General features: G+C 43.0%; 2 protein-coding genes across 3 annotated transcripts in view; one reads left to right on the top strand and one right to left on the bottom strand.

Moving 5' to 3' along the window:
• Positions 1 to 24,995, top strand: part of Dronc (Death regulator Nedd2-like caspase) — a 104,310-nt gene that overhangs the window by 58,516 nt on the left and 20,799 nt on the right. The gene's annotated exons all lie outside the window — the stretch shown is intronic.
• Positions 46 to 2,544, bottom strand: LOC139991432 (U11/U12 small nuclear ribonucleoprotein 48 kDa protein). 2 transcript variants are annotated; one of them, XM_072011489.1, is made up of 6 exons: positions 2,528 to 2,544; positions 1,606 to 1,868; positions 1,366 to 1,534; positions 1,226 to 1,288; positions 852 to 996; positions 46 to 773 (listed from the first exon to the last, which is right to left on the bottom strand). In XM_072011489.1, exons 2-6 carry the CDS (start codon positions 1,735 to 1,737, stop codon positions 170 to 172), a joined length of 1,113 nt encoding a protein of 370 aa, XP_071867590.1. In that variant the 5' UTR covers positions 1,738 to 1,868; positions 2,528 to 2,544; the 3' UTR covers positions 46 to 169. The 2 variants fall into 2 exon arrangements, with proteins under 2 accessions (XP_071867590.1, XP_071867589.1); XM_072011488.1 differs by lacking the exon at positions 2,528 to 2,544 and having other exon boundaries at positions 1,606 to 1,897.

Genomic DNA, 24,995 nt, shown 5'->3' with positions numbered 1-24,995 from the left:
TTAACAGATTAATAACTTTTGTTAATGAAGTAATAATTAAAACGATAGGTTTTACTATATATATTCTTTTTCTAATTTCATGGAAAAGGAGAAGATGCAACCCTTAGAGTTAGGGTTTGTGTCATTTATACAGAAAATCCTTTAATATCAATAACGATACAAATTTAAGTTATAATATTAATTTTTCCCGGCGATCGTTACTTCGTTTAGAGGTGTTGCTATCGAACGACTTGTCACTCTTGTGAGATTTCTTATGATGTGTTCGTGTAGAACCATGTTTGCTTTTTCTATCATGAACACGTTCCCTCGAATGAGATCTCTTATGCTTATGAAGCTTTTGCGCTTTCCTTGATTCAGTTGTAATTCGTGAACTTTCTCTTTGTTTTGAATCTTTTGGACAAGTAGTATATGGTTTCTCAAAGTACTCATATTTCTTATTATATTGAGAACTGGAATGTCCGCGATGATTTTGCGTATTTTCTATAAAGACATCGTTGCACTTTAATGGAAATTCATTAATCGTATCGCTAAGACTATTACTGGAACTTTGAATTTCGGTAGTAGTATTCGTATCGCGATTAGTTGCATGTGCTTCTGTTATATAATCTGTATATAACTCCATTTGCTGTTGTATAACTTCCCTGAGAACTTCTATGTGAGACTTTTTATTTGTATGCACACCTTTGTGCTTAGCACGTCGTCTTTTTAAATTACGTTCTTGTATAAGCAACTCCAAGAAGGATAATTTCTTATCTTCTTTATCTTCGCTTTTCCTGAAACAATGTTAAAGGATATTACAAGATATTGCATATGTAAGGCTTAAAAAGTAAACTATGTTTGTATAAACTTACAATTTCTGAATATCTGTAATATCATGTCCAATGTCAGGCTTCACTGTATTTGATGTAACATAATCATATAAAATTTTCCTTTCATCACAAGTAAAATCTGTGAAGATTCTATTGGACGTTCTTGGAATTAATCGCTCACCCAAACCTATTATCAGTGTTAAGAATTCATGTTTTGAAAAAAACTACTTAAAAAATAAATTAAATAAGGAAATATGAGGTAGATATTTAATATTATTTAAATATATGGCAAAGAACATGAAAAAGGATATATAGAGCGTGTGCCAAGTAGAACATTCATAACTTGCTGCAAAAAATGGACTGATTTAAAACTTGTGGAAATTTCAGCATTGAAATTTTATGTGCGTTATACTAACCAATTTTCAAAGTTGAATCTTTCTCCTTTGCTTTTTGTAAAATGCTGTTTTGCATTTGTGAATCTACAATTAAATCAAGGTTTATCATAATTCCTATTATCAAAATTGGAATTGAATTTTTAACGAAGCTTAATACATACCTAATTTTATCGAAGAATATGAGTTTAATGGTAAACATGATTCAGGCAGTGGAATATCAAATTCATTGTAACCTTCGTGTTTCAACTGACAGCATTCCAGGTGTTGATATAACATCTTTTTACTAACTTGATGGGATGAATCGTACGGACAAACCAGCATATTATCATTCTAAAAGAATACATAATAAAGTAGTTTTGTTTGTTTAGTTGTTGATGAGATATTATCTCTAAAATACCTACGTCGGTTCCTATACTTTCTATGGTCCAATTCAAAGTAGAGATAGTTTCAACAATTTCTTGGTGAATTTTCTTAGTAAAGTTGTCCAAACTTTGGCATTGACTTTCACGGTCATTCATAGAAGAATTTATCATTTTTATTTATTGTTAGAAATAGTTTTGTACAACGGAAACAATATTTAATGATTTTCCAATGTTTTGTTTCAGCGTGAGGTTATATTTTAGTTTGGGAAAACTTGTCCTCGCGAATACGATTATAGAGACATCTGTAAGAATCATAAAACAATATATAAGATAAATCATTATAGACGAAGTATAGAATAGATATAGCATCTTATAGGATATTGTGTCACAAGATTATGCTATCTACGATTTAGAGCGATGAGTGCAGGAATTATTTGAAATATTGATTTTCAAAAAATTAAAGTGTTTCTTATTGTAATTTGCTGCGACAAATATAAGAAATATATTCAATTCAATCGTCGAAAGTTATAAAGCCTATAACTATGAAAAAATTATTTATTAAACACTCCTTATTTACACATAACTCTTACTACTCGTATGTCACCTTTGTAATCAACGATAATGTGCAAAAACGGAAATTGAAAGTAATAAAAAATGTATAAAATAAAAGCAAATATATTAAAATGAAATAATAATCAAGCTTAAATTCTATTACAGAAACTATAACACAAGCTATCGGTAATGTTAACAGTGAAATGGTCGATTGAAGGAATATTAACGAAAAAGATTTAGAGAAATACATACGTACTTAATTTTGTTATTTTAATGCTCATGAATTATTAAATAAATACGTGTGTATTAATTATATAATGTTAATAATACAATATAAACGATAGTAAGATTAATACAAAGACGATGTCATCGAAAAAACGTCACTGATAGGTTACAATACGTTACTGACCTGTCACAACATATTACACGCTAACGTCGCGAAATTCGACAACTAAATGATTCCGATTCTCCGCATTTAACGACCTCTATAGTACGTACTCGCACGGTTTGACGTCACCCCTCTCTCCCCACCATTTGAAATTCGCTGCGCAAGTTGCGGCGCAGGTGTCAGTTTATTGTCGAAAATCAGAGTGATTAGATGTGTATCTGTGTTATTTCGCGACAGGTGTCAATTTCTCTGCTGCGTAGTGTTTTCATAATCATTCGTTTACTGCTTGAAACCACGCTACTGATAACTTTGTTTAATTAATGTACGTTTCTATTCAATATTACGTTATAATCTATTATTTGATTATCTTCTTTTCTTTGATTGTCTTTTTGGTTACTCCATTTATCGATAAATCGTGTAATGATTTTTCGAGACGCAATTTAATCGATAATTGTTTCATTTTCAAATAATTTATTCTTTGTATACATTTATTTTAATGTTTTGATCTTTTTTTATGCAGATCATTGCTTCATTGCGAGGGAAGCTTTGAAGCATTAGAGGGAGGGATGCCACGAAATTCAAAAGGACACTGCGATGTTCGACGATGAATCCGAAAACTTTTCATGCAGATTTGGTAACGTTTGATTTTCTTTAATTTTTCAGTAGTTTTTAATAGTTTCTATTATATTTGAGAAGGATAGCTATCACAGACAGGTTTGAATACGTTCTGCGCATCGCGTTTTTGTCGTACTGCGCAGTTATGTTTAACGGACAAAAAAAGCGCGCCATGTTTTATTAGCACAAAATAAATGGCGTATATTCAGTTAGGCAGACAATATTTACAAATCACTCATATGAACGCGTTGTACGCGAATAGAACGAACTAATTTTTATTTCGGCCAAAGAAAGAGAAAATCGTACACGATTATTGCATACTACACCCTTACACCGAGTTAGAATTTCCTTTTACCTTAATTTTTATGTTTTATACTTTGTATATTTATGCTTTATTTTCTATGTAGTTATTTATCTATATATTTCTACGTTTATTTTTTTACTCAGGAAATTCTGACTCTACTAGCAATAATAACTTTATGAAGCCTTTAAACATTTCTTTCAGAAATGTTGAGATTCGCCTAAAATAGTCAATGGCTTAGGATTTCCCTTTTTGCCTTTCATTATCAGTATGCACTGTTCGCTTCATCGTGTATCGTGTATGTCACTACATATTAACTACATATTCCGTTTATATTATACGATATGATATTTTTTTCTCTGTGGTAAATGAATAATAATTAGTTTGTAATCTTGAAAAAGCAATATTTTCATAAATAAGCACTTGATAGTAAAGGGAAGAAAAATATGAAAAAGGATATGTTACCTCTTTTCTTTACTTCGTTATCTTCTAATAAAGTTTTCTCTTCAATGCGTTGTTTTAATTTTTCTGACCGCGCGCAATGCTATCGGTAAGGTCAGTATTTGGTGTGTTCACCTGCGTTATTATCATTTTACGTTGGTAACATAGGAAATAACAGTAAGTTTTTGTCTATGATAATATTTGTTGCCAATAACTGATAAAATTTCAAATGGTCGCGTTGGGTAAACTAATTCATCGATGATTTTAAAACGAAGTCGGTATACTAAGAGTCGGTAACAACGAGAGCCGTACAGCAAATTATCGACTATGGAATTATCCCTTATTGACATTAGATATTTTGTAATTTTGTTCTACCTGATCAGCATCTGGTTCAATAATTGAAATCACATACACTAAAATTATCCATATTCGTAACACAATTTCCATTTGTTATATAGAAATAATTATACTTATATTTCGATAGATTTTTAAATATAACTTTAATTAGTCACCTATCTGTTACTTCAAGTTAGACTCATAGAAAAGGAATTGTGCGGACATATTTCAAAAATACGGTCGGAAATGAGTAAGAAAGAAGGAAGATGAAATCATTTCTGAGCTACTACAATCCGTCGAATATATTACGCGCGATAAATGTCTACGTTAATAGTTAATGGTACAGTTTAATGGCGTACGCAGGTGCGGAGACGTCTTGTTGTTTACCTTCGAACTTGTACGTGTTCCCTAGTGGTTTGTTAACGACATCGTTTTAAAACGTAATTCTAAAGATTCATTTTTTCCACTAAATTTATACATCCACGAATCTTCGATAAATACGAAAACGACATCATTCGACGCGTTCGTATCATAGTCGAGCACAATTTATCCGAAGATTTTTTAAACGTAGATTGACCGGAAAGTTGTCGATACGATTGGTTCTCGACTCGTATTCGTGTTGAAAAAGTATGAGTCACGCATCGACGCGTGGTGTATGAATCTTTTCGGAGATCCGAATGCATCGAATTCGTAACGTATAGACCGGGCGAAAATTGTATCCGTTTGATGGTTTAAGCGTGAGCGATGCACGCAACGGCGAAAGCTACGAGAACGTGACAGTTAATCGTAGGAAAATTCAAATACGTAATGATCCTTTCCCGGTCCTAAGGAGTAGACGTAATGTGCGTATATTTACTTTAGTACCCACCTGTTGCCGTAACCCAGTTTCTTACATATACCAAGCGGGAAGTTTTTCAACTTTCCAAGGATTCCTGAAATTCTCCACCTTTACGCGATGTTTGCGAAGGAACAATCGAATTGGAAGGCATTTACGATGCACGCTGATATCTCTGGAGCAAAGTAATGAATATTAATCGGATCTGTAACGTGAGGTATGGCGCTGAGGTTTAGACGACTTCTTTTTATGAAATATCTACGTACAGAAAATGTATTTGTGCTTTGATTACTAAGAAGTTTGGTTCATTGTAATATACACGAGATGCACATTTGGCGCTTTACGCTGTATGAGATTCGCGAAGGAAGTATAGCGGTAGTTGTTTCGGACGATACTCGTATTTTATACGGAGGAAGCGTTTCGTTAGGCAGAAATTTTGGAAAGAAATTCTGATCGCAGGTAAACACGGGCGAACTGTATGATTTACGGATCGAAATAAAAAGTTTATCGGTTCGAAAGGTGTTTTAAAATCGAACGTTCCATGATCGATCGATCGATCGTTGGATCGATACTTGAAGAAAATGGAAACTTGTAAATAATTCGATAGGGATAAACAAGAGGATCGGATTTAAGGTGGCACGTGTTTTAGAAAATACGTGCTACTGTTACGTATTTACGTATGGTACTAATAAGGAAATCGGTGAAAAGGTAATGGCGAAAGATGATATATTATAACAAGCTTATTAGATAGCTGTATAAATAAATAGTTTAACAAATAAATAAATGGGTGCGCAAACAGACGAATGAATAGATGAAAAGATGGATGAATAGATGGATAGGTAGATAGTGGGTAAAGGAGGAAGAAAGAGGGGCATGGCGCGACGCGTCATTGCACGTGCACGTGCATTGATACCGATATTTATGCCCGCCAGTTAATCATGTCAAAGTCGTTTGATTTGTCGTTGGCTTTTATGGAGGGGAATTAAAACGTTCATTTCGCCGCAGACACTCGGCAACAGTGTGCTCGTCCTGCTAGCGTTGCTGGTGGTACTGGTGCCGGTGTTGCTGCTGTTGCCGCGATTGCTCTATGAATTATTTTCTGGACAACCCTTGCCCGATGTAACAAAAGGGGAGGGAGAGCTTTTTGGAAAATTACAGTATCTCGTTTACGTCGAAAATTCGTATCTGTGACGTGTCTGTCGTGTTTCACACGGATCGGTATAACACGCGACTCGATAAACCATAAACGAACGGAAAAGTATGCGCGGTGCGAAATGAAATTCGAAGTATTCGACGAAGTAAAATTACAAGGATCGCGTAATATGCCGTGAATTTTCGTAATTTTCGTAGGAATCGCAGCTTTGTCAATTGTAACGCTCGACACGCCGGTTATTAAGTTTCGTCGTGATTTAGACCGATCGAAGGTAATCGGATCGGTCAGAGGCGAGGATCGTGGGAGGACGAGCGTCTATCGTGGAACGTTAGGCGAGGAGGGGGAAAATTCTGAGGACGTGTGGACAAAGTTAGTAGGTGGATGGGTGAGAAGGATAGCGGTGGTCCCTTGCGTATCGACAGCCGTCCGTCAAGGTGGTCGGTGACACGCGAAACCGAACGAACTAGAGAAAAAGTCGGAAGAACCGACATTCTCAGTCTCTTTCTCAGTCACCCTGAGGATTGGTCTACCGAGAATACCGAGACAAAGAGGAGAAAGAAGATGGTGAGAGCGAGAGAGGCAGAGATGGTAAAAGGGGTGGCGAGAAAGGAAAGAAGTACAGAGAAGGGGGTGGTAGAAAGATGGAAGGTGGAAAAGAGGAGGCAGTAGCAGTCGGCATCAGCTAGGTCCGCGCACTTCTATCACGTTGGGCGAACGGGCGGACAGCTCCGAGGCGATTTGTCTTTCATTTCGGGCTAATTTATTGCGCCCAAGCAGTTCCCCCTTTCTCTTTCTCTTTCTCCTTCTCTTTCTCTTTCCTCCTCGCACACACTTACTCGCGGCGTTTCTTACTTGCCTGCGTTCCCACCACCCCTCTTGATCTCTGTTTCTTTCTCTCCTATTCTTTCTCCTCGTGTCTCCTCTCGTCTTTCCAGCGCTATTCTCGACTCCGCACCATTCAACCACGCCCCACCCAACTAATGTCCCACATAAAACTTGGTATCAGCGATCCTCAAACGGGGATTTACAATCCCTTCAAGCGCCGCTGTCACGATAAATCCTCCAGGGCGACGTCGATATATCTCGCGCGCGAATACTTCTGTCCCTAATGGATACCCCTCGGTACATACAATGCACGTCGAAGCTGAAACCAGTCTGGATCTTTTCTACGTCCGTTCTAGTCGATTCGTCCTGGCTCTTCTTCTTTTAGTCGTTGCATGTTTCGCGTAGTGTAACGACAGTCTGTTACCTTAGTTTTTTCGCCAACTCGCGCGTCTTTTTATCCTTCCGCGCTTTTCCGCCTTTCCTTTTCCAGCCGATGCGAAACGTCCCGGGAAAAAGATAAGAAACTGTGAAAAAGACGTGCGTGAAAACGCATTATCCGGGTAATAACGCCATCCTATTAGGGTATAGTCGTCGACGACAGTTAATAAGAGTAAAAGCGCGCGTTCGCGCAATTAAGAGTAGTAATAAGCGCCTTAAGGCCAATAAGATGTTTCCTAATGGAACTAGCTAACAGCTTCCAGCCAATTATCTAGGCGCGCATTAAAACGAACGTAGAGGTTCGCCGATACGGCGGTATGCCCCGATACTTGCATCGAATATATATCCTAACGTATACTCGGCCAATTGTATCCAATTTCGATCGTAGATATCTTTGTTGTTCCTTTCTTTCTTCTTCTTCTTCTTCGTCTTGTTGTTCCTCTTTCGACCTTAAGGTGGACAACCGGCTACCTGCTTACCCACTTTCTATATTTCTTCTAACGATATATCCAACGTATATCTTATTTCCATATTCTTACATCGAAGTATATCCACGAAGTATATTCCAGTATCGAAGCATTCAACTTGTGTCTACGTTTTACGGACAGCTGAAAAATTTTGCTTATCCGCGCGAACGTTAATTTCCATCTGTTTCTGATTAATTCGCGAAAAATTGTTCAACGGCGAAGAGAAGAAATTCGCGTTGGCACGAGAGAACGTTCTCGAGTGGCTGGCAGAGAGCGAAGGGAAAAGGCTAAAAGGTAAAAAGTTAACGAAGGAGGCGCCGTAGAACGATCCGGGACCGTCCGAAACGATCCAGGACGATTCTCAAATGGCCGAGGTAGTCGGACGTGGCTCGAGGGTTGCTTTAGCATCGGCATAAAATGGAAAAGCAACGAACGCGAACAGAGACGGACGGTGAGACGCGTAGAAAATGGTAAGGAGGACGAGTTGACGAAGAAGAGACGGAGGAAGCTCCTTGGCTTTTGGTCGCAGGCTTTCGGTATAAGTCCTCGTTATGATTCAACGCGGCTTAAGCCGGTTGTTCGCGGATCCTTTGCCTTTCTCCCTACGCCGCTAATTCTCCCAACAAGCTTCTCTCGTCTTTCTCGCGTCTATTTTCAAAGCGAAACATCGCCTCGGTGGTATACGCGTTGCTATCAAAAAGAAACCAGACTGTATCAATTACTTGGAACCATGCAGCGAAAGTTAACGTCCGATGGTTTTCTAAATAATTTCTCTAGGCATTTACAGTCTGCGAAGCCACGTCGAGTCGCGTGAATATCGAACAATGATCGGGAAATATACGGAAACATGGAAAAATCATGCTTAAAACGTTAGATCGTAAATTCGATGCAACGAAATTAATTTCCCTTTTTATTTATATTTATCGAATTTCGTCGATCGATAGGACGAAAATTAACCGCGAAATGGAAGTGGAAGTTTTACGTATTAGCTGCGGAGATAAGCACGATCGACGATTTTATCCTGCTAAATACGATTTTGCACAGGTTTCCCTTACGTTCCACGTTTTGACCGCGATCGTTTCCCGAAGCTCCGTTCGCAGAGAGTGTAGCGCTTTGCGAAGATCGAACAGCGCGTCGCATCGTGTCGCATCGCGTCGAGTCGAATGGAAGCTGCAAACTTTTCGATCGATTTCGATGGATTACGGTATACCGGGTGTATTCCTGCAATGCGACCACGTTAATTGCAACGATTATTAACTTGCTCGTAATTGCACCTGATCGTGAACGCGATGTAACACATGAGATAGAATATGCGTGGCGTAGGGAAATGGGAAACGAGGTGGTTACTGGTACAGGACGCGTGAAATTTCGCAATTATAACTCGAAGGTAAAGGGCGGAAACGCGTTGCTGCGACAGAGAGAGGAGAAAGGGAGGGTTGGTGAACGCGTTGTGCCAATCGAAACGGTCGATCTTTACGATTTCCATTCCATTCTAATTCCGCTGCTTTACACCTTTTCGTCGTACATGAGATTTCAAGAATTCTTCGGATTTTTCCACGTTGCGTTTAGTCACGTATTATATCTCGACTTTTAAGAGTATCACCCCTTTAGTTTCGTAATTGAGCCATCAGTTCATGCTATGGCCGCGATACATTTTCGTGATTCGGAAGATGTAACGATGCTTTTATGATACCGAACGCAGCACGCCGTTCTACCACGAAAAATAACTACGAACTTACGTACATCGCAATGATTCTTGTGTAGCGAGGCCTTCACACGCGAAAAGTATTTGCACGGTCCATTTTATTTACCGTAGCATTTACATACCAATTAACCAGGTCCAAACGTATTAAATTTCAAATTGCTTGCCATCGCTTTGGTATTCGCGATACTTTTTTGCAACCGCCGCCATCGCCAGTCTTCCGCCGTGAAATACTAATCCAAGTAAGATTTGCTAGACTTTTTCAAGAAATATAACGACCATCGATGTAGTGCTCGTAATATAATATCGACAAGCTGGCAATTTATCTCCTCTCGTTCGTTCAAGATTCACGCAAGATCTACTAAACTAAAAAGGATTACGTTTGAACTAACTTCTGCACACGGGCATCAGAGCAAAGGAGTATCCGTTGTATGTGCAGTGAAACCAATCGTGGTTACAATCACGATCGCATTCGTAGTTGCAGTTGCAGTGGTTGTACGAGGCGAAGCTGGACAGTGCGGGGGACAAGAGAGAGGCGGAGGTAGATGAGGAGGGATGTTGGCAAACGTAGAGAGAAAGAGACCAAGTGATGGCGAGAGAGAGAGAGAGAGAGTGTGGTGGACGAGGGAGGGACGAGGAAAATGGGGGGGGGGGGTTAGCGTTGTTTTACCGTAAGGGGTTAATTGCATTGCCAATAACAGATAATGCAACAATCAATGATTTAAGGGAGGTGGGGTTGCGAATGGGGAAGGGCGGAGGGATCGGGGGCACGGAAAGGGGAACAGGGATGGAGATCGGGACGTGGTCGAGAATGGGAATGAGGTTGGGAATCTGGGAACAGGTAGAGGTCGGAGCGTGGAAGAGCGCGCATAGAAGAGAGATAACGAGGAGAGCGCGCGTGGTTTGTAGGTGCGTGCGTGCGTGGGTGCGTGCGTACGGTTAAGCAAGAGAGGGTGGATGGACTGATTGGCGCGAAGAGGGACAAAGTGCAAAGTACTTTGGAAGGAAAGGGAGATCAGAGGCGTTTCGCGACTCGTGCGTACGTACTAGTTGGTAGCAGCAACGAGCCGGAGAATGGAAGGTCGCGTGCGCGTTTCCCCTTTCCCCGGTCCCCTAGGCGATCGGTTAGGATACGTCCAGTTACAGTATGGCCTATATATGCGGCGATCGTACTTGTGGCGTTTCGCCCGAAACGAAAGCGACGAGTACGATTGCTTACTTACTTGGTTCCTCGAGGCAGACGTTGTACCAACATCGCGTAGCACGGACTATAGATTTTTGAAAAGACAGGATGAAAATGTATATATACTTGGAAAGATACGGTTCGACTTGGATCAGCCCCGGTAGTTTGTTATTCTAGCAATGGTCGCAGAACGGTTCTCATCGAGAAACTTTTCGCAAGGTTTTGCCCCGCGAGCCAAGGGGGAAAGAGTAATGTCTGTCAGGAAATTAATATAGGCAAGATTTGTTGTTATTGCGGGACACGCACAGACGCGGCAATGGAGAGGGACGCGGAGCAACGGAGAAGAGATTGGCGCAGAATGGTGGCGCGCGAAGGCTTTCTCAGGGTAGAGAGCAAACCCATTACTTACTATAACTGCCGTCGGCGGGGTAGGAGGCTGACCGAGGTAGGAGTTGCTGTCAGGCATCCATCATCGCGACTAATGGCTCCACTCTCCTGCCAATAACATCCGGGTGTGCACCACCGGCCGGAAACCTCTACGGTTTAGTCGCTTTGCTCGATCTTACGTTCAACTGCTCTTCAACCATGCGAACCTCGTTCGTGAACGAATCCCGAATTTTCCTCGATTCCTAAGAAAACTTCTATTACCGTTTACTAAACGTCTATCCCCCGTTTCCCTCGAATAGGATATTCTCGGTCGAGGATTCCAGTCAAAGGATCGGGAAAACAGTTGGATCGTTGTATCGTTCGAAACGTCGAATTATCGTTTCTTCGGTGCGCGCTATAGTTGGTCGACGATAAATTCCCGCGATTATTCTCGATCGTACGATACGACTAGACCAGAGAGACGTTTCGATTGCTAGTAAGCCGGGCCCGTGGCATGGGAGCTGGGTCGCTGCACGCTGTGTAACAGTAACGGTCAGATAGTTACTGCTGAGCGATTCGATAGGTGGATAATGACGAGTAATGACACACCGCGGTGGGAATCGAACCTCCACTCCCTCGCTTCGTTTGCCTTTGCTGTCGTTGCTCTTGATTTTGCGCCTGCTCTTGCTCTTGCTTTTGCTCGCTGCGTTCGATGCCGCGGCCCGTTTACGCTATTCGCGCCGTTCACGTTGTCTGCTTTCCTCTCGCGCACCCCTTTGTCGCTTTCTCTTTCGCTTTCCTTCGCTCCTCCGTGCATTCACGCACACACGCTCTCTCTCTCTCTCTCTCTTCCGCTCTTCTCACCCCATTACTTTCCTCGTTCGACGCTGTTAACCCCTGTAGGGATGTCCTCTTCTCGCGATTCTCTATCGCGCATTGGCTTGCGAGTATGGATAGTCGAGATTGCGTCATGCATATGCAGCTGCATTTGGCATCGGAGTATGCCAACCCAATCACCACCGTGAAACTTGATCGCCGCCGATTATCCATCGCCGATCGACCTAATGAAACGCGAGTGTTTTTAACATTAAGACCGGCAGCTCTCCTTTCGGTTCTAACTTGGCTCCTTGCAAAGAAGTCGCGTTTGTGCGCTTACAACTTGTAATGCAGTCAGACACGTGGAATTTTTCCACGTGGTCCTAATCCGACGACAAGGAACTGTCTGTGCAGTCTCCACATGACGCCAACAAATAGTAATCGTCGACGTCCAGAATGCTGGATTGAAAAGCTAAGAAAATGAAGCGGATATTCAAGGACACGAGAATATTCGTCGCGTCCGGCTGAATCAGGCTTCCGAACAGCAAACTTGTTCAAGCGAAGAAGAGTTGGTCCGTTTATTTTATATACGCTGACTCGCTGCCTAGCCAGCAACCATCGTACCAACAGTTACGTACACAGTGGATAAGACCCACGTACGCGGTCTACGGTGAGCATGCAGCTACCTGCAATGTGTGTAGTTTTAACGACAGCGGCTGATAGTCGTACATTCTGTTCGGAAGACGAACGAATCGACAAAGAGGGAGAAACGAAAAAGCTTGACCTTCGAATGGCGAACGTTGGACCAATCGTTCACGTTTGGTCTCTTCGAGGAGAACAAAGAATACTCTGGCGTCTCTAATTTTTCTTCTACCTCTATGGAAAGGGACCAACGACGTCAAAATGTCTCTTCGAAATCTTTCGATCGTGATCTGCGATATATTTCGCTCGAGATATTAACATCGACGTGAATCAAGATGATGATAGCAGATAGCTCATTCCGTATAAAAGGCTCGCGACAGCAATGACCCGGCCCCCATTGTACGAGGGTCAAAAATAATGTCGCGAGAGATTCGTGCAGATCTGCGTAGTTGGTGGATACTGAACGAGCTTCGAGAGCACGTCTTGGTTGTTTTCTTCTCTCCTTCCGTAGTCAGCAAATATAAAGCGACAAAGATCTGATCTTGTTTGCAGCTAGCGTCGAACCAGTAATTTAAAAGGTGGCAACGATACAGAACTATATAACGATAGCCGGTAAAATCGCGAATCTTTCTCGACGATGGCACTCAGGGACGCGGCCTGAAGATTCAGCAGTTGTTATCGCTTTCAGAATGGAAGAGTGCAATACCTGTTGCATACGTCAGGGATTCTTTTCGCGCGACGAACGATTCTTATGGAAAGCGAAAATCCTCCTTTAGTCGACTACTAGGAGGCTGAACTAGAAGAAATCCGTATGAAACCGTACAGCAGTCTAACTACGGCGGTTCACGATAATATTCAAACATTTATGGCAACCTTTTACGAATATACATGTTATACACTTTGCATGTAGTATAATATAAAGTGCAAAAAGATATGTGCGATCCACTTCAATGAGAACAATGAGACGTATGTTCGTATAGACATATGCTTTATCTGTATTCGTTTACAGGATGCAACGAATTTTCTGTATCGACTTTGTGTTATCTAATTACGTTTACGAAAGATGCTCAAAGCGATCGCCTTGCATTGGCAGTGATCTTGCATTGTCAGGAATCTTGCATTGTAGAGACGTCTTGTCGTGGATTCGGTTACACTGTGAATGGTTTCTCGCGTTTCCGCCATTCACTGAGAAGCACCTTTTATCTTGAATCTTCGTATTTTACTACATTGCGTTTATGAAATTGGTTGTGTCTCGTGAACGAAAGCGTAAACCATATGTTTATATGGACGTATTTATTGTTTTTAGATCGCTTTTTTATTGTAGTTCCCGAAGTGGGTGCCACATATTCTGCTACAGCCTGTATATTATAAACGCTAGTGGACAAAAGCTTAAGACGATGATAACTTTTCCACCCTATTACAAGGCATTAAATTTCAATTCATCCGGAAACAACGAAACCTTGTACCGTCCAGTGTTTGTGTACGTCAGCGAAAGCAATTTTCAACTGTCGACTTTTACGACCGAGTATTGGCTTGTTCCGAGACACGTGTCACTTGTCAGGCCAAAATCACGAAGGCGTCTCCGAACGCTTCTTACGCAAATGTTCGGATCATTCGTAGCGCGGATTGCGTTTTAAATATCAGTAGCGGTTCGAAAATGTTTGCATTCCGGTAGTTTATAATTGCCATGATTGCTTACAAGCTGTCTCAGACCTTCCAAGAATATTTACTACATTTCGGAAAATATCTTTTTTCCTTTTTTGAAGTAAAAGCAATTTTTCTATCTAAATTTAATAGTTTCGTTAAATGGTCTCATTATCGTTCAATCGATTCGACCGTTGTTTGAATGTTCGTCTTTGTTGAGAATTTCGGATCTTAATAGCCGAGGTAATGGTATATGAACACTAAATTTACATTTGGAATTTATATTAGAATAGTTATATATTTATTTTTTAATTCCAAAGATATTCATCGATACACACTTGCACGCGTCTCAGCACTTTCTTCCATACTCGACTGTTAACCGACTGAACGGTTTACATTCGTTTGTTTTCGAGACGCCGCGCACACACATGCTTCTACACACTGATATTCACATACAAGTAGTACTATTACGCATCTAGCCTAGTCCAGCACATAAAATTATACATATCTCAATAGTCTTGAACCAACGTCCGCAGCATCGATTCGTTTCATAGCTATCCTCTCAAGAATAATGGTCGATATTTTAAAAACCTCGTAGATAGAGCGCGAGTGTACATGTAATTATAAGGACAATCTCGAACTGTTGGTCATTTAGTATTAAAGTCGTAAGTTTGGTATGTAAGGTAGTCGTCTTAAACGTTTGTCCGCTGCCGTATATAACACGAGACATATTGATATTTCATTAACGCTGTAACGAGACTGTCGTGATTATCTATGACGATTATATTGGCGCGTTTGTCGATCGAAGAAATTTGACGACCGAAGCGAAGAAGGACCGGGGCCAGGACACAGGGGATCGAATAGCAGAAAATTCGGTCGCGATGGTTGGTAAGGTGGACCAAGAGCACCGGTGGTGGGCGCCATCGAAGCACCGGTTATCTCGGCAATTAATATGATTGAGGAGACATCTCTCACGTCTCCGTAATATCCAGCAATGGCCCAAGTTCTGATTGCTTTCCCCGTTCCACCCACGCTTCGCTTCGCTATCTCGAATACCATAACCCTAGCGCGCTTCCTCGCCCCTCCCACCATGTTCCGAGTTAACGAAACTGAGTTACGATACCCGACGCGCGAACTGCGCGTTTCCGTTGCTTTTTAACCCACTTTTCCACGGTTCTACGTAAACTCGTGATCCGGCTAACAAACCGTAGAATGTGTGCCGCTCCAGATTTCTGTAGGAACATCGAGTTATACTCGTATCGTTCACATTTTTCTTTAGTTTCTCAAGCCGCGTTCGGATTGATCAAGTTTGCTGGAATCAAGCGCCACTTGGATTCAAGTAGCTTGAAATTACTTTAACGACTTGAACCTGTTAGTTCTTTTTTCTGTTCGTAACGGGCGTTCGGGAAAAGCTTGTGAACTATCGTTGCAGGCCGATCTGACGTTAAACGGAATTTGCATAATGCCCGTGGTTCGCTATTTTTCGCGTTGTATCGTGTAAAGAGAAGGAAAGCGGAAGAGGGAGGGGGAGAACGAACGGCGGCAGGGTAAGGCGTATGGAAGCAACGGAATGTTAGAGCAACGTGGAAACGAGAAGGATCGCAAGCATCGTACTCAAAGCGGTACGTGACAAACCTCCACCGGTTCTTATCTGTCCGTGCCCGCGGTATAGCGAATCCTACGGGGTTCCTGTGATAATCGGAATGTTCCATGCCCGGCGAATCTCTCGCTTCTTTTTTTCTCTCTTACCTCTCGCTCTTATTCCCTTATTCCCTTTCTCCTTTCTTCTCCTTCGTTCTTCCTTTCGTCTTGTCCCTGTAGGCGTAACGGGGGTAGTAACAGCAAGAACCATTACGACCTTATACCTTCTGTTAACAATCCTTCTTATATATCTCAAAGTCGATGCCCGACAAGGCAATCGCTATTTAAATCTCCGCTGGCTGTTTCCCTCCGTTTCGTTTGTCCGCCCCGTCTTGCTATAATTCTATATCCATTCGTCCAAATTCTTTTGGCTTGTCTGTCGTCGTGCAGACGCTATAGCTGCCTTCTTTCGCTGATTAATCTTAACGAAAAAGAAAGAAAACGCGTCAAAGACGCGACGATCCTTTGTGCAGTTCTATCGAACGAACCGAAGAGGAGCGTTAGATTTCTACTCTTTTCTTCCGTATCTCGAATTGCAGATTTTGCCGCGGGTATGAAGCGCAGAAGAAACAGGGGTAAAAGATATATACACGTCCGCTGTACGTTAAGAAGCTTTCTTTCGCCCGACAATATCCGATTGTGTTTCTTTTTCTCCTTCTCTTTCGCTTCCTCTTGTACACGGCTTTTTTCCGTTTATCGTGTCTCGCTCTTTCTCATCTGCCGTTTCCTTCGTTCACGGGGAAAATATACTTTGTCTAAATTAGAGCGCGAGGGGAAAAGTAAAACAGTGAAAGATTGACAAACGAAAATGGTTGTGAACGAGTCGCGTGCAACGATAGCGAAGTTTGCTAGTCGGGTGTATAAAACGATAAATAGTCGTGTCACGTGCGCGATAAAGAAAAAGAGAGACAGCTAGCAACTTTGTATTGGCGAGAAAACGAGGAAACGAGAGAATGAGAGAACGAGAGAATGAAACACATGTCCGTGTCACCGTCGCCTCTCTTGCCTGAATCCTGGAATTTATGCTGGACAGTGAATCATGTCAAAATTTGATTTGTCGATAGCTTTTATAGCGGCAAGTTATTGCGCGCGGGTTAGGTACAAATTCGGCATAGTATACGTCGACGGTGTTTAAAACGTTTCAACTTTGTCGGTTTTGTTATGCTTCCAAAATGTAGCAATGCATGGTAATATATATATATAATACTTTTACGCGTACGTAAGACCGTTTAGATTCTTGTAACCATTTTTCACAAATCTTGGTAAGTAATACAAAATGTATTGGTCAATATGCATCGACGATTCTCATACCTCATACTTTTCGAATCTTGCTTCACATCGTTCAATTTTTCCCCCCATCAGGTTCTCAAAATACTAATTGCTACAATGAGATCGTTTGCTCTACCCAACGTTTTTTTTTTATCGTCGTTCGTATTGCTCACCATTTGTCTCGATTAAACAGTTAGCTGTTGCGACCTCTTTGAAAACTTGGAAAAGTGTGCACCTAAAATGTGTCGCAAAAAGTAAGCGACGGCGACGAATATACTCGTCGAACGCAGAGTATGCGTGGCTGTTAATGTTAGAGAATATAGAAGTTGTAACTAAATGACCGTTTTATTCTTTAATTGTATTACTGACAGACCTCGTCATAACGCGATACATCGTTGTTTCTTCGTGACGAGTATACTCGTCAAAGACAGCTAACCGCTTGAGATCGTAACAGCTTCGAATCTCCGTTAAACGTATTTTATCGAACTAGAAGGAATTAGAAATCACAGCTAAATCGACTTGAGCAGGCGCGTAATTTTTTATTATATACGTGTAAAAGCGAATGTTTGTCGAGAAAGTACGGACGAATTTTCAAAACGTTACCACGACTGCAGTCAGGCGGTACCGACGGGAGATACGCATATATCAAGCGGGCACAACGAATATATCATTCATAATTTGTTCGGAACGGTTGATTTGTAGCCCGCGACGTGTGGCGTCGAGCTGTCCCCCTATACACGTGCAATCCACCCCCTCCCCACCCCTTATCTCTATTTATCCGACTATCCGTCTATCTTTATCTTATTCACACGCGTACACATATATTTTCTCTTTACCGCTCTATATTCTCTTTCTCTCGTATACCTTGAATTCTCCTCGTTTTGCACTTTCTCTGTCTCTAACGGTTGCGCTGTTACCCAACTTGCTCCCTCCCAACCTTTTGATATATCCACATCGAGTCACGTCACACGGCCTTCTATCCCCTGTGAGTGTAGATTGAAATTAATACCCAATAATGCTTGTAAATCATTAGGGAAATGCACGAGCCATGTTAAAATCGCGCTTCCATCTACCGGTGATAGTGGTTGTTCTATGTTTGTGACAGCATTGCTCTCGTTGATTGAGAAAGGGATGAAGGAGAGGAGGGAGCTGGAAAGAGAAAGAGAGAGAGAGAGAGAGAGAGAATGCGAGTGCGTACGTTTCTTGATTTTTTTCATATCGTTGGCATCGTATTTGCGCGCTCGACACCTAAAAATTAACCTACCTGAAATTAATTTGTTTCCATGAGATTTGAACTCCACGATTGCAGAAATTTCTGCTCGAAAGACGACCCAGTTAACGGGTTAAAATGCTGTATCTGGCATCTGTTTCTTTTTTCACTTTCCAAGAGATGTTAAAAAATTTGAAGTCGCTCGTATCTTTTACCTTCGAAATAAAGATGCATTATACAGTCCTTTACGTTCATAGCGACTGAATATTTTAAACCGGATGAAGAAAAAAAGCAGAGACAGCGAAGAAAGTAACAAAATATAGTCGTCTGCGACGCTTTGTATATTAAATATAACTTCCTAACCATCGTAACTTCGCGTTTCTTTCGTCAACGATACTACGAACAAATTTTTTTATTCCAAAGAATAACGTTTCTCTCTACGTCTAGTTCTATCGGAGTTCCACTCTCCCCAGGATTGCTAAAAAAAAAAAGAAAGAAAGAAAAAAAAGAAGAAAGATAGGGGAGAATAAAGGGATTTCACGGAAACAGTTTGTTTCCTATCACTGTTGAAAATCACTGTTCACACCGATCGACGTGTTTTCGAACGAAACATCAGCACCACGTTCGAAAACGATCTCAACGACGATGTTTTCTTGCGGATTCGAATGCAAAGACTAAAAGTTCGACGAGGAGTCGCGCGTAGGTGCAACAGGTGGCCCATAAAGTGTGGACGTCCGTTTATCAAGAACGAACGAGTGCATTCACATTGACTGATGGATGTTCAGGTTCATTGTAACGGTGTGACACAAGATTCGGACGTATCGACCTTAAATACGAATCGTTTGAATTTCTATCGCGGACAAATTGTTTCCGCGTAGTAGATTAGTTGGCGATAAGACTGGTAAGCAAACTTTAACGCGTTTTCAATTTCTCTTTTCCGAAAAGAATCGATCACGCGGCAATCGTTTGTTCAATCGATTCGCTGTGCAGCGATTGTTTCGTCACGCGTATATATAAAAAAGAAAGCATCAATAACGATTAAAAAAAATACTCGATTATGCACTAGAACGAGTTCTAATGTAACGAACAGATAATACGTATGTATAGGGACTCGTACAGAGCATTTGAACACGCGCGGAAGATTCTTACGAATATATTGTAAATAAATATATTGTAAAAGAACATGACAAGTAATCTTGCGATTTAACGCGTTATCGATCGGTTCCGTGGTATAGCACCGAAACAGTGCTGTTTAATTGGCTGTAGGATAAAATAAAACTAGTGGAAAAATGTACCGCACGACTCGAAAGGATCAAAAGGCGGGAGACTCAAATTTGAATTTCAATTCGAGCTTCGAAATTTGAGATTGACGAGAGCGACAATGAGGCGCGAGGCGACGAATCGATGGATAAGATAGAAGCCACGGTACACGCGGAGAAACCTTAAATTACGAAACTGTAAGTTACATCTTGGTGGATTTACAGACAAGGTGGGCCCATCGAGGCTTTGCATCATAGTTCCGAGCCCGGCTCGTCCCACGACGATAGTAAAAACTTTTACGCTCCTTATAATTATGGGTAATTCACGGTAATTAACGAGGCTGCTCGGAGTCACGCTGGCAATTTTCTGAGTAATATTTCTGCGACGATAATATCGCGATTTCCTACGCCACCGGTTTCTTACTGCTCGTTCTTCCTTCGCTGCTAGCTTGTGTACTCTTTCACCACCCCGATGTTCGTCAATTTCCTCCGTTCGAAGGAGTTTTAAAACGCGAAATCGTTCGACTCGAGGCAGTATCTTTTACGTCCGCTTTTAATCCTTCGATCGAATTGATTGGAATTGTAGAATTTGCAGAATTCGAAGAATATCGAAGGACAACGCTCGATGCGATGCAAGGAGTTATAATAAAAACGAACCCTTCTACGTGTTTGTCTTTTTTCTCACGGAAGCGAAAGAACACATCTTCGATTATCGACGTTGATAGGTGTCAGTTTATTTTTAACAAAATATCCACCGTGTGACGAAATTGCAGCGAGCGTGTAAATCCTACAACTGACAAATTCTCTTATACTGTGGCGAAAAATTAGGAAATTGTAAAGAAGAGACTTACATCTCGTATCTCGTCGATTCATCGACGTAAGTTTGCAAATTATCGTACCACGGTGCTTTCGCATTTCGATGCATGGACGAAACATCGTTTCCGTAGAGTGCGGGAACGTGCTACGGGCGGCGATTATCCAAATTGAAAGAAATTCTCTCTCCTTTTCCGGGCGTATTTCGACTACGCTGGCCAAAGTTACGAGGGATTCCTCTCAGGGCGAAGTCCGTGGACGCACGAACGGCAATCTGCGGAGATCTTCTGCTCGAATTTATTTTATAGTTTCTGCTGGAAATGACGTCCCGTAACGAGACATAAATTCGAAAAGCCGTGGTAAACACGGTCGTACGTAAGACGAGCGTACCGGTTCTTCCGCAGTTAGGCGGTCTATTCGAGTTTACAACATTGACGAGTAACGAATGCGAACGAGCATAACGTCACCATTGCGCCACTACTTTTTCATTTCGTTGTGCTTTCCCAAGATTCTTCCGAGTATCGTACACTGCGTTAATTTAGGAAACGATTGGCTATTCCGCCGAAGCTGTTCACCGTACGTCCACTTTGATCGCGTTCGCTTTGATCGCGTCTCATCTCCCATCGGGCGCGCACTAAAAGCGCGTATTGAGCTGAATTCAGTTCTCGTGGGATGCTGCCTCTCTCGTTCGCTCTCCACTACCGTTTGTACTACTCTTTCTTTCTCGCCGTAACGCAGACCTTTTCCCTTAGCTTTTCGCCATGTGCTTTCCTTGGTTTTGTCACGATCGCGTCCGTGTTCGTACGTGCACGAATAAATACAGACGCTAAACGGCTACAGAAACGATATACAGGCGCAGTTACACAGAGACGAACCGACACAAAGCTAACGAATCGATGTGTAGTAGAGAGTTTACGTAGGAATGGTGCGGTGGTTGAGTCGAGTGTAGGGAGACAGCGGTCGAGGTGGGTTGGGAGCATGGCATGAAGGTACGAGGGTGTGGGGTTGCAGGGTTGTGGGACTGTGGGGGTGGCTGCCGGCGCTGCCGGTGCTGCTGGTGCTGCTCGGTATAAGCCAGTGCGCGTCAATAACCGTCCATCAGATGTAATAGCTCCCCGAGACACATCGGTTGCATTTAAATGGCTGCTTAGCCGACTCTGTCTCGACGCCGACGTGGATCTATGGAATTCCATCAAGCTCTACGGGATCCCTTATCGTCCTAACCGGGTCGCCGCGTCTCGGTCCAAGCGATCCCAGACCCACGTTATTTTCTTTACGCGTGCGCGCGCGCGCGCTTTCCATCGTCTTCGTCGTCGACTTCGTTGTCGTTGTCGCCCACGCCACGTCTATATAGCATGCACATTCATGGTTACTTTCTTACTTCTCTCTTAGGGATGAACTAACTTCGCGAAACAAAAAATACCCTCTCTACGAATTCCTCGTAATAGTCGCTTTGTGATAGGAACAGTTTGTTTCCGAATGTGGTAGGACTTTGTCGATTCTCGCGAATTATCGTTGAGACCGATTAAAAATTGTACGAGAAACGTTTGACGATTAATACCTCGTCGCAAGGACGATATTTGTCAAAGTTTCGAAAGAGACGCAAGACGGTGAAAACGATTACAAGATTCTCGAGCAGGTGAGCTCGGCTCGGCTCTTGATCGGAACTGTCACGAAAGCGAGTCGTAGTAAGAGCGAGGGTAACAAGCACCGGTACGGTTGAATTCGCTGACTCGCAGCTTTCTCGATTGGTTCCATCCGCGAACCTACGTGCTCGTCACAACAGTTCGTTCTGGATTTTCACAGCTTCCATCGACTTTCTTCCGTTTTCCGTTTCTCCTCCCTCCGTCGCCACGGTTCTTTTTTCCTTACCTTTCTTATCCTTCCCGTTTCAATGTTCTCCGGCTGGGTACTGCACTTTTCCAGCTTTTATTCGTTCTATCCCGTTACCGAGAGGAAAGAGCGCACGCTAGACGAGATTCGTACGACGACTGCGTCTGTTTGACGAAGAACGATTTCATCGTCTTGTCTGTACGGGTTTTCTAGCCTGTTACCCCTTCCCATACTTTCTCTCGTTCTCAAATTCAGCCTACGACTCGATTTCGCGCCCTCCTCTCTCTCGCTCTCTTCTTGGCTCTCTCTCAGAGCCGGTGACTTAATCCCTCGCGGGCGTCGCTCGTTTTGCCCGCGGCATCGGTGTAGAGTAGGCGAAGCTGACGGCGGTGGTGGTGGTGGTGTTAGTGGCAGTGGTGGTGGTGGTGGTTTAGGCGATGGCGGGGTGCGAGAGGGCAGCTACAGGCAAAAGGATCTGCATGGCGGCTCTACCGCGTCGCAAATCACTTAAACTGCGGCTGGTGGAGCTACGCGAGGGCAAGCTCGACTCTCGGGAAGGAGCAGCGGGGGAGGGAGGGGGACGGTCTGGTGGATAGTCGAGGGTGCAGAGGATGGAGAAAGCGGACGAGGAACAGGGGCAGGAGGAGATGGAAGTAGAGGTGGAGGGTGATTATAAGACCGCTCGGGGTTGCTGGCTAGCGAGGTAGTACCATCCGTTATGACTATAAATCTAAGATAACAATAACGTCCCCCCTCACTCCTGAGCTTCGTTCTCTCTATCCCTTCCCTTCCCACCCGACAACGGGTCTCTCGTTCTCTATTTCCCCGCGGTGTTCCCTATTCTCTCTCCTTTCAAACTCGTCTCTCTTTCTGTCCGTCCTTGCGACTCCTCGTCTGTTCGCCTGCTCGCCACTCCGCTATTCGTTCACCCTATCTAACCGACGGTTTCTAAACCCTCCGCATCGTGGCGGCCGTTTGTCCGGCCAACATTAGCGCTTAGCGGTTGTTCGCGAGCCGCTTGTTCTACGCGTGGTCGTTCCACGCACGTGTTCCTCGAACGCCGGCTCGCGTTGCGTGCGCGTCGCCAGATCGAAGCAACCGTCCACCTAAACGCTATAAACGATATGTGCGTCTTCCGGTAATCACCGATGTGGCACCGATGGCATCTTCTGGCTCCGTTGTATCCGTTATTTATCCCATTGTTAGGTTGCGACGCAGGATCGAGAATTTGACGAAACGTAAGCGGCGAAGGAAATTTCGAGATAAACATTTTTCGGAAATCGCGGACCGAGTCGCGTATGTTTTCGTTCGTGCGTTAAGCTCTTCGGAATTGATGCGCATTGTACGCTGTAGACGCGCACTTGTGCAGCACACCTGTGAATTTATCGATATTAGCTGGAACACGGTCGGTACAGCTGGCGCTAACCAAATGAAACCGAAGCTAGACCATTATTTCGCGCGACAGATTCGCAGAAAAGGAGAAACGAACGGTGGAAGACGATGGGTTCTCTCTTTTAACGAACACGGTCCGCCGGCGTTTCTCCTTAACGTTAGATACGGCTTACGGCGAGGCGATCGTTTGGCACGCGTCGTTTTCCACGCTAGAAATGCTCTTGTAGTAGGCGCAACGAGATAACGGTTTGGCTTTAACGTTTGTATCCGGTACGCTTTTAATTGGGCTTAATGCCGTAAACAGTGCGCGCGTTAATGAAAAGTACCTCGACGCGGCATTACTATTCGGTACATTAAGTCGCAAAATGAAATTCACAATCGATGACCACGCTGGACCATCGGCGAAAGAGTAATAATGCATCGCGATAAATATGTATACGAGTTTATCGTAATAATGAGTTCACCGATTCCTGCTACAGAGGAGCGTATAGGATGATGCGAGCGGACGCGGTGGCTTGTCTCCGCACCGATACTCGGAGAGAGCAACAGGGACGAAGGGAAACGACGAGAGGGGAGGGGGGAAAGAAAGAAAGAAAGAGAAGGACGGTGAGCGGCAAAAGTGGAAGAGAGAAAGAAAACGATACCGTGGCGCGTATGTGCGTACAGGGAGTAGGTTGGTGGGTAGAAATAGAGGGGTAGGAGAATGGCAGAGGCAGCGGCAGCGACAGCAACTGTAGGGGGTGGCTAAAGTTGGTTATTTTATTGGAAATTTTGGCGAGTTCGCGTTCGAATTTGTGAATCGCGACTGTTCGATTGCTTTCAAAGGTAAATTAATATCGCGCCATGAACACGTGCCTATCCGATGCACTGATGAGCTTAATGAGAACGGAAGTAAAGAGCTGTGGATAAATGTTACTTTGATCAGCAACTAATTGGACTCCGGGGCAAAACACTAGTAATTGTCGATGAGCTCATAAAGCCAGGGACGAACATAATCCGTCGAACTGCTTTTGGTAGAAGCTATAATCGATAACTTTGAATCGAAAGTGTATCCTGATCGATACGTGTTAATCGATTTTTGGTAAACGTCGATGCGATCGAGTTGACTATTACGTGGAGTTTCGTTGATACGCAACTTGCAGAGTCGAAAGATCGACTCGTTTTCTCCGGGAAAATGTGAATACGTGCGACGTTCACGCGAGAACAACGAGTGGACGTGGAAACAGCAGACGCTGCTCGCAACGTGTCCGTCGAGTAGCAATAAAGGAAATCGAGGAATGAAGAGCCGTTTTAGTACATCTGCCGCTG

The sequence above is a fragment of the Bombus fervidus genome, chromosome 10 (assembly GCF_041682495.2).
Source record: "Bombus fervidus isolate BK054 chromosome 10, iyBomFerv1, whole genome shotgun sequence".
Taxonomy (NCBI): Eukaryota; Metazoa; Arthropoda; class Insecta; order Hymenoptera; family Apidae; genus Bombus; species Bombus fervidus.
Note: the sequence above shows the minus strand (reverse complement) of the source record. Positions and strands in the feature narration are given on the sequence as shown.

What these genes read in the sequence shown, in the direction of transcription:
- LOC139991432 (XM_072011489.1), bottom strand. Translation starts at nt 1,737, where the DNA reads ATGATAAATTCTTCTATGAATGACCGTGAAAGTCAATGCCAAAGTTTG. An exon ending in ATATTCTTCGATAAAATTAG is followed by an intron (nt 1,289 to 1,365) that starts GTATGTATTAAG and finishes ATTTAATTGTAG; the next exon opens with ATTCACAAATGCAAAACAGC. An exon ending in AGATTCAACTTTGAAAATTG is followed by an intron (nt 997 to 1,225) that starts GTTAGTATAACG and finishes CACTGATAATAG; the next exon opens with GTTTGGGTGAGCGATTAATT.